At 40.2% G+C, this 16,889-nt stretch overlaps 1 protein-coding gene across 5 annotated transcripts in view; it reads left to right on the forward strand.

The window, feature by feature from the left end:
• Nucleotides 1-16,889, forward strand: part of LOC115223514 (phosphatidylinositol 3-kinase regulatory subunit alpha) — a 209,972-nt gene that overhangs the window by 153,353 nt on the left and 39,730 nt on the right. For all 5 annotated transcript variants that reach the window (XM_029794138.2, XM_029794139.2, XM_029794140.2 and 2 more), the window contains 2 exons: nucleotides 10,769-10,834; nucleotides 12,021-12,068. In XM_029794138.2, coding sequence (XP_029649998.1) covers nucleotides 10,769-10,834; nucleotides 12,021-12,068 — 114 coding nt within the window. The remainder of the gene's footprint in view (nucleotides 1-10,768; nucleotides 10,835-12,020; nucleotides 12,069-16,889) is intronic.

A 16,889-nucleotide genomic window follows, 5' to 3' on the forward strand; every position in this document is an offset into this window, starting at 1 on the left:
TCAATCATCAGCATCATCAATCACCATCAATCATCACCATCATCATCATTAATCATCATCAATCATCATCATCATTGTCATCAATAATAATAATAAAGTTTCCTTTTCCCCTGCCGGTATGAATCAGATGAAATTCACCGAGGCACGTTTCTACAGCTGGATGCTCTTCCTGTCACTAATTCTTACCTGTTTCCAGGCAACGTAATTTTCTTCCTTGGCCAAGACTCTTCCTTTTTTCTCTGGGCATCAAACGAATACATCTTGATTGTTATTCCCTCACCTGTCTCTGTCTTTTTTTTGGTGGTGGTGGTGGTGGGGGAAATACAATTTTGAACTCTATATGTTCCTACTCTGGAACTCCTCTGTGGTGGTCATGCTGGAACTAGAATTATTCTTACATTATTAATGTATTTACAATGACTTTAGCCTTCCGAATGTGGCCTTGAAGCTGTGAAACACTTGTCTGTTTTTATGATGTTGTACCATTATGTTTGGAGGACATGATCATGTACTGTAAATGAATCATAAACTGCTGTCCTAAATTCAACATTACAAACTATGAAAAACTTGTCAGTTTTTATGATGGACCAAACCCACAGCATACCTTCAAGTCAGCTCAGCAAGCTGTGAAACACTTGACAGGTTCAGAGAGTTTGCTGTCTCATACAGTGGTGAGCTGTATATCATTGTATGATTCATAATCATTGATCGGACACTTGACTGATAAGTATATTGGTCATCAACAGAGCGGGGTGTAGGTAACTGGTAGTTTTTTTTTAAATTTTAACCCACGGGGTTCACTAACTGGGGCACACATACTTCTAGAGGTACATAAGGAAAATTGTTGGGATACACGAGGTTCGTGAAAGCACTGGCATTTTGAAGTGACCACAACCGAGTAAAAACAATTTGTATGTCTAAAAAATGCATGGCAATCCTTTTGCTGTTCCCATCCTTTTGTCGTTGTGAACCAGGATTTTCGGCAAGGCTTATAACCTAAACCAAGTTCATGGTGTGTACCTCTCTGAATCTGTCCCTAGAATTGAGTTGTTAAAAAGGGCCTAGCTCATTCATGTATCTCATTGAAAAATATATATTACTTTACTGCCCACAAGGGGTTAAACACAGAGGGGACAGACAAACGGATTAAGTCGATTACATTGACCGATGCTGGTGTGTTTTTATCCCCGTAACTTAGCGGTTTGGCAAAAGAGACTGATAGCATAAGTACTAGGCTTACGAAGAATAAGTCCTGGGGTCGATTTGCTTGACTAAAGGTGGTGCTCCAGCATGGCCACAGTCACATGACTGAAACGAGTAAAAGAGTAAAAGAGAATATATCTGTTAATAGTTTAGTGGACAGGGCTCTTGAGAATGAAGACTTAGTAGAATAAGTCCTGGGGTCGATTTGCTTGACTAAAGGTGGTGCTCCAGCATGGCCACAGTCACATGACTGAAACAAGTAAAAGAGTAAAAGAGAATATATCTGTTAATAGTTTAGTGGACAGGGCTCTTGAGAATCAAGACTTAGTAGAATAAGTCCTGGGGTCGATTTGCTTGACTAAAGGTGGTGCTCCAGCATGGCCACAGTCACATGACTGAAACAAGTAAAAGAGAATATATCTGTTAATAGTTTAGTGGACAGGGCTCTTGAGAATCAAGACTTAGTAGAGTACTAATAGTGCTGAGATGGTAAACCCTCAAGGCTTTTGAGTCGTTGAGAGTCAGTACACTTATGACTCACTGAGTTTTGCCTGTACTTGAGACGAAGAAATAAAGAAGAAATGAAACCAGATAAGTGTTGGTCTCAGTGTGGTATGTAGTGTTTTGTGTCTGAGTTGCTTGTTGCTTGTATACCTTGCTGACAAGGTTACAATTAGTTGAGACGCATAGCAATAGACATGGCATGCATGACCCACATACAAACAATGACAGTATTGAAACGCAGATGTTGGACTGATAATCTGGTGCCCTCAATTCTGTATCAGATTAACACTGGCGAGTTAACGTGGTCTAACATTGGGTGCAGGCATGGATGTAAGGTTTAAGAAAATTGCTCAGTAATCATGTGATGCTAGGTTCAATCCTGGTGTGTAGTATCATCTTAGGTAAGTTTTATCTATCATAGCCATGGGTTCACTTTAGATATGTGGGGTGAAATTGGGTCAAAGGAAACTATGTGGAAACCTGTAAGATGTATTTTATTCTTGGCTGGTTGATTTAATCTGTTTGGTTTAACCGTTTTGTTACTGTATTTTTGTTGAAGTATACTCTTTTACTTGTTTCAGTCATTTGACTGCGGCCGTGCTGGAGCACCGCCTTTAGTAGAGCAAATCGACCCCAGGACTTATTCTTTGTAAGCCTAGTACTTATTCTATCGGTCTCTTTTGCTGAACCACTAAGTTATGGGGACGTAAACACACCAGCATCGGTTGTCAAGCGATGTTGAGGGGACAAACACACACCCATATATACATATATACGATGGGCTTCTTTCAGTTTCCATCTACCAAATCCACTCACAAGGCTTTGATTGGCCCGAGGCTATAGCAGAAGACACTTGCCCAAGGTGCCATGCAGTGGGACTGAAACCCGGAACCATGTGGTTGGTAAGCAAGCTACTTACCACACAGCCACTCCTACGCTGATTACCTTAGTTTTTTAAAACTTAGTATATTACCTTAGTTTTAATTAGTTTTGAAAATAATTAAGAATTTAGTTAAATAACTTTGTCAATTATTAAGCTGTTGTTTGGAATCATCATCATCATTCAACGTCCATCTCCTATGCTGGCATGGGTTGGATGGTTCAACAGGAGCTGCTCCAGTCTCCATTGCTTGTTATAGCAAGGTTTCTATGGTTGGGTGCCCTTCCTAATGCCAACCATTTTACAGTGTACTGGGTGCTTTTTATGTGGTGGAGGATTTAAATCTAGATCACATTAACATTAGATGTTTGCATCATAGAACCAGGTGGCAGTCTCAGGTGAGTCACAACACCCAGACTGATTTACAATATTTAACCCTTTTATTTCCATGATTCTGTTGAAAAACATTGCCTTTGTTTCAATTAATTTTGAAGATAATAAAGAATTTAGTTCAATAAATTTGTCATTATAATTAAGACGGTGTCTGAGATAGAATTTAACAAAAAACTTTCTCGGGTTTTAATTTAGATCAGCTTAAAACAGGAAGTTTGTTTCATAGAACAGGGGTGCCCCTAAGTGGGCTGGTATCAAAAGAAGTGTAAACTACAAATTGGCACCTTCACTAGTATCAAGGGTTCACCCTATATGGTTACTTTATGTAAGAAATGATAGCCAAATCTCTCAAACTACACCCCACCATCTTAAGATGGTAAGACATATTAGATATGTCATCTTATATATATTATGCCTGTGAAAAAAAAAAGGAGAATGACAGTATAAATAGGGCTACAGCATCCCGGATTAAAAGGTCTGCTTAGTCACAATAGACATGGGGCTAAATGACAAGAACTGCAGGTGCCATTTGTCGGTTCCTTTCTGTTGTAAACATTCAGAACAAGTGTCCTGCCTGAGGAGAGCATACAAATTGTGATTTCTTTCTTGTTTTCCCTTCATCCATCTCAGAAGTTCCAAAAGCTTCAGTGATGCTACCCTTCCTACCTGGACTTGTGAGTCACTTAAAAAGAATTTTATTTTTCGGATGTAACATGAACTAACCTCTTTGGTATGTACCTGCTGTTACATCTTGACTAATCATTGTGTAATAATTGAGGTACAATCAGGATCAATATTGATCTATACAAACACATATATATATAGAGAGAGAGTGAGCCTTCTGCTTCTTTTAGATTGAAGGTGTCTTTTGTGTTGAACAATACAATCTGTTGAATATTGTATGAAAATAGCGTATCATTTGATTACTTCGTTATTCCATTGTACAGGTAAATGGTTTCATTTTTGTTTTTATGTCTCAAATGCAAACTGCATAATATATGTAAATGTGTGTGTTTTTTATATATGTGAAACAGGCATTTCTTTTCTACTCATATATATATATATATATATATGTTTTACTCTACTCTTACTCTTTTACTTGTTTCAGTCATTTGACTGCGGCCATGCTGGAGCACCGCCTTTAGTCGAGCAAATCGACCCCGGGACTTATTCTTTGTAAGCCCAGTACTTATTCTATCAGTCTCTTTTGCCGAACCGCTAAGTGACGGGGACGTAAACATACCAGCATCGATTGTCAAGCAATGCTGGGGGGACAAACACAGGCACACAAACATACACACACACATATATATATATATATATATATATATATATATACGACAGGCTTTTTTCAGTTTCCGTCTACCAAATCCACTCACAAGGCATTGGTTGGCCCGGGGCCATAGCAGAAGACACTTGCTCAAGATGCCACGCAGTGGGACTGAACCCAGAACCATGTGGTTGGTTAGCAAGCTACTTACCACACAGCCACTCCATATATATTATATGCTCTAAAGTGATACCACGTTTTGCTTGTTCATTCATTCTTTTTAACAATTCATCTGTTCAGTTTGTGTCTTCAAAAACGTGAGAAATAAGAGATCCTTTGCTCTTAAGATGGTGCTTCTGATAGGAAGGACATCCAAGTGTAAAGCAATTTTCCAGTTGTATATATACATCTAACCTGTGCTGGAATGGTGGAAGAAAAAAAAAAACAAAAAAACAAAACAAAACAAAAACAAATCCGGATATAAAAAATGTGCAAATGTTGTGTATGGATGTGTATCATTAATTATGTATGTATATAAGTGTGTGTATGCATATATATGTATAGACACATTGTGCATACATATGTATGTATACATACACATAGATAAACATATGCACACACATATATACAGGTGCATCATATATAAATGTATATATATATATATATATATAAACATTATCTGGCTGATATTTAAGCATTATCTTTGCCAAAAACAGCTATAAACGGATGCTGCATCCTGCTCTTACTAACGTATACGGTGCCAAGATACATTAACTAACATGCGTGCACACACAGATGTATAAACACATACACATACATACATATAGACACACACACACACACACACACACAAACATATGTGCTTCACTGTACAAGGTCACGTTCTGTCTTGGAAGGATTTTTTTTTTTTATCTCATCTAGTCTTTTCATTTGACCCCCAACAGACTCCCCTCTACCCACCCGCCCGCCCCTCCTATATCTCCGCTCAGTATTCTTATCCCCTACCCCTCGCATTCCCAGCAACCCTGCCACCACCTTCACCACCACCACCACCACCACCACTGCCATCACGTATACCATTGACACCACACCAGAACTTTCTAGATGATACCAGCAACATATTTCACATCATCCCCACCATCATAATCATTGTCATCATCATCATCATCATCACAAGCATCAAATCATCATTATTATTATCACCATCATGACCACCACTTGTCATTGGTACCATCTCCACTATCCCCACCACCACCACCATCACATTCATTACCGCCACTATCGCCACTGCTACCACCATCATCATCATCATCACCACCTCCATCACTGTCACCACTACCATCACCATCACCACCATCATCACATTCATTACCGCCACTATCACCACTGCCACTACTACCACTGCTACCACCATCATCATCGTCACCACCTCCATCACTGTCACCACTATCACCACCACCACCACCATCATCACATTCATTACCACCACTATCACCACTGCCACTGCTACCACCATCATCACCATCACCATCACTACTACCATCATCACCACCACCATCGTCGTCAGTAGCAGAAAGCTAGTTGCTATTGCAATCTATGTTGCTGGTGTCAGTGGATCAAATTCAGATGGGATCAATTTGTTGCTGTGTTTTGCTCTGGTTTCCATTGCACACAGATGCATGCTGCAACGGCAGCAGTCACCAACAATAACCTACATACTTACCACCACCACCACCGCCAACAACAACAACTATAACAACACTACCATCACTGCAGTCATCACCACCTCTGCTGATACAAGTGAATCTCTGATTGCTTTTATCTACTAGACATAACAACCAAGACTCTCTCAAATCACACCCTATCATAAAATAAAAGGAAGGACACATTAATTGACTTTTGTGGTTTTTTTATTTAACCCCACATGGGGGTGGGGAAGATGTGATGCTCATGGCTTCAATGCTCTTGATCATAAATCTGTCTGATCAGGGCTCCTTTGGGAGGTTAAGGACAACATGTTTTCATCTGAGTTTTTAACTGACTCACTTTCCCACCCTACAGTTAAGGCTTCTTTAACCCTTTTGATACCAAACTGGCTGAAACCGGCTCTGGCTCTGAGTACAAATGTCTTGTTTTCATAAGTTCTGAATTAAAATCTTCCACCAAACCTTAGTCACAATTTATGTTCCTAACACTAGCTGAATGATAACTAGGTTATTTTACTAAATTCTTTGTTATATTTAAAGTAATTGAAAGAAACACAGAGCATCTCAAAATAAATACAGTAACGAAAGGGTTAAGATGTTAGTCTCTTTTTTTATATATAAACCCTTTTGATACCAACCTATCTTAGACCTCCTCTCTGGCTGGCTCTGTGACACTGATTCTGTTTTCTAAACTGATCTAAATTAAAACATCCCATCAAAATTTCTTCCTGTTATTTTCCAAATACCAGCTTGATAATGACAAAAGTTGTTTTACTAAATTCTTTGTTATTTTCAAGATTAATTGAAATAAAGGCTGTGTGTTTCAAAAGAAACAAGATGACAAAAAAAGGGTCGACCCTTTGGCATTCAGATTTTCCTGTCATATGTATTATTTATTCATTCAGGATGTAGGAAGGGCATACAGCTGTAGAAACTCTGCCAGATCAAGATTGGAGCCTGGTGCAGCCATCTGGTTCGCCAGCCCTCAGTCAAATTGTCCAACCCATGCTAGCATGGAAAGCTGACGTTAAACGATGATGATGATGATTCTCACTGTTATTTAAATCAATTATGCATTGTCTTGTGGCTTTGAGATTTCAGTGATGTGATTGTTTATTTTTTTTATTTTAGAATGACATTGTAGGGTAGGTGTGAGAAGCCAGATCCGGTTGGTTTGAACATAAAACTAGCAAAATGTTTAGGTTGAATACAGCCAGGTTGAAATGTTAAAGGATTAAATATTTTATGACTATCAGTTTGTGTTCTGTAACTCTCATGAGAAAACCCCTGATCATAGGACACAAACCCTTTAGCATTCAGATTATTCTGTCAAATGTAATACTTATCTATTCACATTTGTTTTGAATTAATCATGCATTATCTCATAGCTTTGAGATTTTGATGTGAATAAAAAAGTATTACATTTGACAGAGTAATCTGAATGCTTAAGGGTTAAAACAAGTTTGTATCAAAGGACCGGGTGTGGTCTCAGGTGAGTTTCAGAGCTGTCACATTCTTAATGTTCCACTGGATCAAATGGTGGGAGGGCTGAGACGGTGCCTGTGTTTGGTTTGCTTGCAAGTACATGTGTACTTCCAAACAGTTTGCAAAAGCATGGTACAGGCTATCAGGTCAGTTTCCCTTGTGAGTGGATGGCTTTATGTAAGTTTGTGGCTCTGGTGGCTGGAATGGAAGAAGTTAATTGGCTAAAAGTAACCGTAGTAGACCCAAGAGGACTGGAAGTAAATCCAGCGGCAAGAAAGAACTCTGCTGCCATATGGGAAGAGGCGCAGGAGTGGCTGTGTGGTAAGTATCTTGCTTATCAACCACATGGAGTGGCTGTGTGGTAAGTAGCTTGCTTATCAACCACATGGTTCCGGGTTCAGTCCCACTGCGTGGAACCTTGCGCAAGTGTCTTCTACTATAGCCTCGGGTCAACCAAAGCCTTGTGAGTGGATTTGGTAGACGGAAACTGAAAGAAGCCCGTCGTGTATATGTATATATATGTGTGTGTGTTTGTGTGTCTGTGTTTGTCCCCCTCAACATCGCTTGACAACTGATGCTGGTGTGTTTATGTCCCCCGTAACTTAGCAGTTCGGCAAAAGAGTCCAATCGAATAAGTACTAGGCTTCCAAAGAATAAGTCCTGGGGTCGATATGCTCGACTAAAGGCGGTGCTCCAGCATGGCCACAGTCATATGACTGAAACAAGTGAAAAGAGTAATAAAAGGAATAGTTCAATATGAAGAAAAGAAATTATGGGTGCATAAGCAATGCAGTTGGGACCAAATTTAAGCAGAAATAAAAAAACTTGGTTGATAGCAGATGTACCTGAGAAGGTAGCAATAAATGTAACCATGCAGGGAATTCTTTCAGCCATCCACAAATGTCACTAAAAGTACTTGACAGCTTATGTTACCTAGGTAATATCATCATCATCATTGTCACCATCATGGGATGAGCTGGTTAAGCATGACCTTTGAACGTTGGGCCTCACAGAGGCAATGACAAAAGACCGAGATCTCTGGAGATATGCTGTGACTGCAAAGACCCGACAAATAATGTGATTTCATGGCTGTTTCCTGCACCAGTTTCACGTAGCAGCCCCAGCCCATCCAAAGTACCTTGGATCACAGAACAGCCTACTGTGCTTACCTTGGATCGTAGGGCGACCTGCTGTGCTTGAGGAGACCTATTGAGTCAAGTACATCAACATCAAAATAAAAATCAAATGGAAATTGTAGTTGTGATACCATCCAAACGTGGCTGATGCCAGCACTGCCTTGACTGGCTTCCATACTGGTTGCACGTAAAAAGCACCAACCGATCGTGGCTGCTGCCAGCCTCTCCTGGCACCTGTGCTGGTCGCACATAAAAAGCACCCACTACACTCACGGAGTGGTTGGCGTTAGGAAGGGCATCCAGCTGTAGAAACACTGCCAGATCAGACTGGAGCTTGGTACAGCCTCCTGGGTTCCCAGACCCCGGTCGAACTGTCCAACCCATGCTAGCATGGAAAACAGATATTAAACGATGATGATGATCATCATCATCATTTAATGTCCATTTTCCATACATGCAATCGGTTAGGTGATTTGCCATGAGCCGACAAACCAGAGGATTGTGTTGAGCTCCAGTGACATTCTTTATGGTTTCTCTGGATTGATGCCCTCCCTAACACCAACCACTTCACAGAAGGTACTGGGGGCTTTTTACATGATACTGGCACTTCTAAGGTCATCAAGCAACTCCCAACACAAGAACTCTCCACTGTGCTCTGTCAAATGTTACTCTTATTTATTCACTTTGTTTAGAATTAATCATGCATTACCTTGCAGCTTTGAGATTTCATTGATGTGATTGTAGGGTAGGTGTGAGAGGCAGAATCTGGCTGGTTTAGACTTTTGAAACAGGGCTGCACCAGGCTCCAGTCTGACCTGGCAGTGTTTCTACAGCTGGATGCCCTTCCTAATGCCAACTACACTCACGGAGAGGTTGGCGTTAGGAAGGGCATCCAGCTGTAGAAACACTGCCAGATCAGACTGGAGCCTGGTGCACCCTCCTGCCTTCCCAGACCCTGGTCAAACTGTCCAACCCATGCTAGCACGGAAAATGTACCTCAAATGATGATGATAATGTTTTGGCTGGATATGGCTGGTTTAAATGCTAGAAGGTTGAAGCATGATAAAGGAGCAAGAACATTTAGTAGAATAGAAACCCGATTACCCCCAAGAAATGGGGTGAGTGCTGTGGAACCTTGTCACCAGAATAATAATGGGGTGGAAAACATTCAGGGATTTCGTGCCTCTGTTGCAGCAAAGGTTATTATTCTCTTTTCAAATGAAGGGAAAAGTGTCTATTTTATGTATTAGCAGGTTGACTTAGCCTTGCATTACTTGAAGTTTCATGGATGTTTTCTTTGGTGCAGGCGTGGCCGTGTGGTAAGAAATTTGCTTCCCAACCACGTCGTTCCTGGTTCAGCCTCACTGCTTGGCACCTTGGGCAAGTGTCTTCTGCTATAGCCTTGGGCTGACCAGAGTCTTGTGAATGCATTTAGTTTTTTGGAAACTGAAAGAAGCCAGTTGTATGTGTTGGTGTGCGTTTGTTCTACCACCACCATCACTTGATAACCAGAGTTGGTGTGTTTACATTCCTGTAATTTAGTGGTTCAGCAAAAGAGAATGAGTACCAGGCTTGTAAAAAACAAAAAGCAAAAAAGTAACGGGGTCAATTCATTCCACTAAAAATTCTTCAAAATTGTGCTCCAGCATGGCTGTAGCCAAATGTCTGATGTACTTGGTAGAACAAAAGAATAGAAGATGTAAACATAAGGCTAAGTTAATTTGTTGGAGATGTTTAGCTTCCACTCCATGGGTCAGGTGTTTTTCATTTGATTACATACCTACGTGTGTGTGTCTGTGTGTCTATATACATATATACTCACATACACACTCACATTTATATACCTCCTTAATTTAACTTTAAAACCTCTTCTTTAAAATACATATCTGTAAACATGGAAACACTTACCACCCTCAAGTGCTTTAAATTTTGCTATGCATCTAAAGAGCTTTTAATAACCTTAGGCATATTTAGCATATTTTATTCACACAAGTATTTTTTTCTTTCTTTTTTTTGTCTGTTTACCTTTTCCTTTTAGATTTCACGCTGTTCCACTTTCTGTTACTACTTCACCATTCTGATACCTGTTTACCTGTCATATTTCATTCCTGTGTAATTTACCTGTCGTTTTTTTGTTTTTTTTTTATATTTCAATACAACTCACCTGTTATATTTTCTTCAATCATTTCAGGGCCACCAGGTGTACCTCATAGATTAGTAAAGAGTTATTTTCTGCGACCTATTTTGTGCATTTACTGTAAGTATTGTTTTTTCATTTTTATTATTATTATTATTACAAAACTGGCAAGCAGGTAGAATCATTAGCACACTGGGCGAAATGCTTAGTGGCATTTCATCTGTCCTTACATTCTGAGTTCAAATTCTGCTAAGGTTGACTTTGCCTTTCCTCCTCTCAGGGTTGATAAATTAAGTACCAGTGAAACATTGGGGTTGAGGTAATCTTCTAGTCCCCTCCCCCCAAATTTCAGGCCTTGTCCCTTTAGTAAAAAGGATTATTACTATTATTATTATTATTATTATTGAGTGAGAGAGGAGTGCATGCCATCAGAGTGACACTGGGGTAAAATATACGAAGACCAGTATATCCATCATGACTACCCATCTGATAAGGGTACACCAAGCACATGCATCACAACCCTATGTGCGCGTCATGGTGATCTCATATCAAGATAAACAGCACATGACCTTACAGGTGGGGCCCAGTTAGAATTTTCTTCTGGTCGAGTAACCCATCCCACTCACTAGGTCCTTGAATAAGGGTTGTTTAAGGATGTTGAATGAACCACCCATGTTTCCAAAGGTGAATTATCCAAACCTCGAAGAATCCCTCTCAACACATGGCTATGATGCTCCCCCACTACTTCTGCTTGTGATCAGAGATGCACATATCTTCAGCCACTAAGGGACACAGTCAACTGGTTAAGATCAAACAACTGACAAGCAAATCTGTGGTATTGAGCAGAATATTTGCTGTAGCCCGTCTTCTATACCAAGACAAAACAATTTACATGATAACATTTGCAATCAGTTAAGATCAGAAGCCACGAGAGCCACTGCCTGGTACTGCATCAGGGCATTTATTATTATTATTATTATTATTATTATTATTGTTATTTCTACTAGAGGCTCAATTTCAGGCCTTATGCCTATAATAGAAAGAATTATTATTATTATTATTATTATTAGCAGCAGCAACAGCAGTAACAGAATAATAAGTGTAGCAGATAAAATGCTTTGTGGCATTTGTTCTGGTTCCTGAATTCAAATGCTGCAGAGGTCAACTCTACTTTTCATTCCCCTACCCCTCAATGAACTAAACACCAGACCAGTAGTTCTGGGTTCAAAAGTTTAATTGTTTATATATATATATATCCAAATTGCTGTTGCACACCTTTCCATCCATATTTCTTTTCTAATTACAGGTAATGATTACATCTGGGGTTGTGGTTTAGTCGGCATGAAGTGTGAAGGTAAGCATTTCAAATTGGCATTTTTCCCTTGCGCCACTCCCACCACTGCCCTCCATTTACTGTGCAGTATGTGCACCATATATTGCATACTCACACAAACATATGTACACAACATGTGCTGCACACCATCTCATGTATACTTCCATGTGCACACAGTTTTTATGCAACTACAAGCTTACATACACACACACCTATACACATATGTGCAGACTGGCTCTCGTTGGTGGCAAGTTGGCAGAATCGTTAGCACGCCAGGCGAAATGTTTAGCGGTATTTCGTCTGCCGTTACACTCTGAGTTCAAATTCCACCGAGGTCGACTTTGCCTTTTATCCTTTCGGGGTTGATTAAACAAGTACCAGTTATCACTGGGGTCCATATAATCGACTTAATGCGTTTGTCTGTCCTTGTTTGTCCCCTCTGTGGGTAGTAAAGAAATAGGTATTTCGTCTGCCATTACGTTGTGAGTTCAAATTCCGCTGAGGTCAACTTTGCCTTTCATTCTTTCGGGGTCGATAAATTAAGTACCAGTTACGCACTGGAGTCGATATAATCGACTTAATCCATTTGTCCCCTCTGTGTTTAGCCCCTTGTGGGTAGTAAAGAAATAGGTTATGATGACGAAGGTTGCAGTTGATCTGATCACTGGAGCAGCTTGCTCATGAATTAATGTGCAAGGGATTGACTCTGTGGGTGGTATGGCATCCAGCCATAAAAACCCTGCTTAAACTGACATGGAAGTCTAGTGCAGTCTTCAGTCTTCTGCCTGGCCAGCTGCTGTCAAACCATCCAACCTATGCCAGCATGGGAGGCAAACTTTAACCCTTTAGTATTCAGATTAAACAGTCAAATCTAATGCTTATTTGTTCACATTGATTTGAATTAATCATGCATTGTGTTGTAGCTTTCATATTTCAATGATGAGATTGTTTATTTTTAGAATGACTTTCTTAGGTAGGTGTGAGAGGCCAGGTCTGGCCAGTTTAAACATAAAACAGGTAGAAAATTTGGGGCTGGATATGGTCAGTTTGAATGCTAAAGGGTTAAGCAATGGTGATGATGATGATGGGATGAGCACTTCACAGATGTGCATCCCCGTAACAAATTCCTCAGGGAGATTCAGGGTAATGCAGAATATGACAAGGTTGGCCCTTTGGAATATAGGTACTACTCACTTTTGCCAGCTGAGTGGACTGGAGCAACGTGAAATAAAGTGTCTTGCCCAAGGACAGATTGTGCTGCCAGGAATTGAACTCACGACCTTGTTATCAGGAACCAAATACTGCAACCACTCAGCCAAAACACACACATGTTCTGCTGAGGTTGACTTTGCCTTTCATTCTTTCGGGGTCGATAAATTTAAATACCAGTCACTACACTCACGGAGTGGTTGGCGTTAGGAAGGGCATCCAGCTGTAGAAACACTGCCAGATTAGACTGGAGCCTGGTGCAGCCTTCTGGCTTCCCAGAACCCCGGTCGAACCGTCCAACCCATGCTAGCATGGAAAGCAGACGTTAAACGATGATGATGATGATGATGTACTGGGGTTCAATCTAATCGACTGGCCCTCTCCCCAAAAATTTCTGGCCTTGTGTCTAGAGTAAAAAAGGGCTCATAAACAAACACCATCAACACATGCTTTCTCTGCCACATAAACATATTGTTTCCTCCTCTCTTCCCCTCTCTCTTTTTCTTGCCTTTTCATCCTTTCTCTCCCTCCTCCCCTTCTCTCTCCTCTTTTTTCTTTCACTTGCTCTTTCACTCTCTCTTTCCTTCCTTCTTTCTCCTCACTCCCTCTCTCCTTTTCTTTCATTTGCTCTTTTACTCTTTCTCACTCTCTCCATTACCTCTCTTCCTCTCTTTCTTTTCATTTGCTCTTTCACTCTCTCTTCTGTCTCGTTTTTCCTAATTCCCCTCTCTCTCTCTTCCTCCTTTCTCTTCACTTCTTTTTCTTTCATTTGTTCTTTCATCCTTTCTCTCACTTGTCCCTCTTACCCTCTCTCTTCTGTCTCTCTATCTCTCTCTCTCCCTCACATTTACACCATATACATGACCATATACAAACATGCACACACACACACATGCTCACACACAAACACACACAGTCTCAAATACACAAAGACACACACACAAACACTCACACCACATGCACGAGGACACACACACACACACCACACACACAGCTGGCCATACACAAACTCGCTTTCAGTTTCACAATGCACATGAACATTAGCTCTCCACCCCTATCTCTCTCACCTTCACTCTTCTTCCTGCTCCCTCCCTCCTCTCCCACAGCACATATCCCAGTTGTACAACAAAGCACATGGATGCAGACACGCACCATGCATGCACCTATGCGCATGCAGCATTTGAATGCTTGTGCTTGTGCGTGTGCGAGCGCTTTGTCCCTATTGATCTTTTCCGTAATGATCGACATTGATTTGACACAGAGACCCAGTTATTCGCTTTTTTTTATTTATTTATTTGTGTTAGATGGTTGGGCCGGAGGCGTGGAAGTCTGTGTATGTGGTGGTGGAGGAGGCAGTACATCAGGTGTTTGATGGCAGCGGTGGTGGTGGTGGTGGTGGTCGAGGTGGGGAAGAAAGAGGGGGGAACACAGCTGTGAGGTTGACTAACGAAGAAGGTGGAGAGGAATGAAAATGGAGAGCAATGGTCATTTGGTTTCTTTCTGGCACAGCTGTTGTGGAGGCACGTGGCCTAGTGGTTAGAGCAGTGGACTCGCGATCTAGAGATCGCAGGTTCGAATCTCAGACTGGGTGATCTGTGTGTTTATGAGCGAAAACACCTAAGCTCCATGTGGCTCCGGCAGAAGGTAATGACGAACTTCTGCTGACTCTTTCGTCACAGCTTTCTCTCACTCTTTCCTCCTGCATCTTGCAGCTCACCTGCGACGGACTGGCGTCCCGTCCAGGTGGGGAACCTATACGCCAAGGAAACCGGGAAACCGGCCCTATGAGCCACGGAAAGGCTTGAGAAGGAACATAAATAGCACAGCTATGTGTATGGAGAGAGGGAGAGACAGAAGTGAGGGGTTAGAATTTAGAATGCTTTCCATTTGTTGTTGTTCTTTGACCTTAGTTCAGTCCCTATTCCATCAAGGCCCTTGATCAAAAGTTTTCCATCCTGTTTTTTTTTTTTTGTGGGTTCATGCATGTGTTGTCTTTGTGTTTTAGCTTTGGCTATCCTCTCTGTGTGTGTCTGTGTCTTTGTTTATCCCCCATCACTGCTTGACAAGTGGTGTTGATATATTTATGTCCCTGTAACTTAGCGGTTCAGCAAAAGATTCCAATTGAATAAGTACCAACAAAATTCCACATCAATTTATGTTCCAAACACCAGATGAATAATGCCAGAAATTATTTTACCAAATTCTTCATTATTTTCAAAATTAATTAAAACAAAGGGCAGTATATTTCAACAGAAATACAGTAACAAAAAGGCTAAACTGATTTAAATTAAAACCTTCTGTTTAAATTTCATCTTGATTTACATCCCAAATACTAGATTAATAATGAGTTATTTTATTAAATACTTCATAATTTAAAAATATATATATTGAAAAATAAACTGTACTTATGTAGAAATATCGGAAACAAAAGGGTCAATTAAAGTGTGACTATCAGTCTGTATGTTCTGTTTGTCACTTGAAACTGGCCCCTAGTTCTCCTAGTTCTATGATAAAAATTCCGTTTTGAAGTGAGCTAAATTCAAACTTCCATCAAAATTTCTTGTTGATTTATATTCTAAACACTAGATAAATAACAAGTTATTTTACTAAATTCTTCATTATTTTGAAAATTAATTTAAACAAGGGCAGTATATTTCGATAGGAATATGGTAACAAAAGGGTTTAGTTGATCTCAGCTGAAACTCTCCATCAAAATTTCATGTTGATTTATATTTTAAACAACAGATAAATAATGACAGTTATTTTACTAAATATCTTTGTTATTTTAAAAATTAATTTAAACGGGTAGTGTATTATTTCGATAGAAATATGGTAACAGAAGGGTTGGGTTAATCTCAGCTAAAACCTTGCATGAGAATTTCATGTTTGTTTTTGTTTCTTTTTATATAAATGTTCCAAATAGCACCTGGTTTGTAACGACAAAGTTGTTTAAATAGATACTTCAATATTTTCGAAATTTATTGAAGAAAAGTTAAGAGTTTTTTCAACAGAAATATGGTGACAAAAGGGTTAATGACCAACAGGTTATGAAGCCAGATGTTGGCAGCCGTGGAGGAGGTGGTGGTGCCGTTAGTGTAGATCTTAAGATGTGAGGCACAGTGTTCAAATGCGTGGTAGCATTGACTGAAAGGACATTCACCTGAGGAGATTGAAGTTAAATGGTATTTGTATTAGTGGTAGAAGTAGAAATAGTTGTGGTGATGGTAGCAGTGAAGGTAACAGTTGCAAATCTCATTTAGTATTACTATTTAGTGTAAACTAACTCGAGGCTACTAAACTAACTAATGTGAAATGGTGGTGGTGGCGGTGGTGGCGGTGGTGATGCTTGGTTTGTTTAAACACATGGTGAATATAATTTGCTTTATAGTTATCAACCTTTTCAGAAAGTATAGACAAAGCATATTGGTGGTGGTAGTAGCAGTGATGATGATAGCATGTGATGCAATGTTTATATTTATATATACACACATCATCATCATCATCATCATCATTCAACGTTCACTTTCCTTGCTGGCATGGGATGGACGGTTTGACTGCAGCTTGCAAGCCAGAGAGCTCCACCAGATTCCAGTCAGATTTGGCTTGGTTTCTGCAGCTGGATGCCCTTCCTAA

Source organism: Octopus sinensis, linkage group LG23 (genome assembly GCF_006345805.1).
Source record: "Octopus sinensis linkage group LG23, ASM634580v1, whole genome shotgun sequence".
NCBI classification, from domain to species: domain Eukaryota; kingdom Metazoa; phylum Mollusca; class Cephalopoda; order Octopoda; family Octopodidae; genus Octopus; species Octopus sinensis.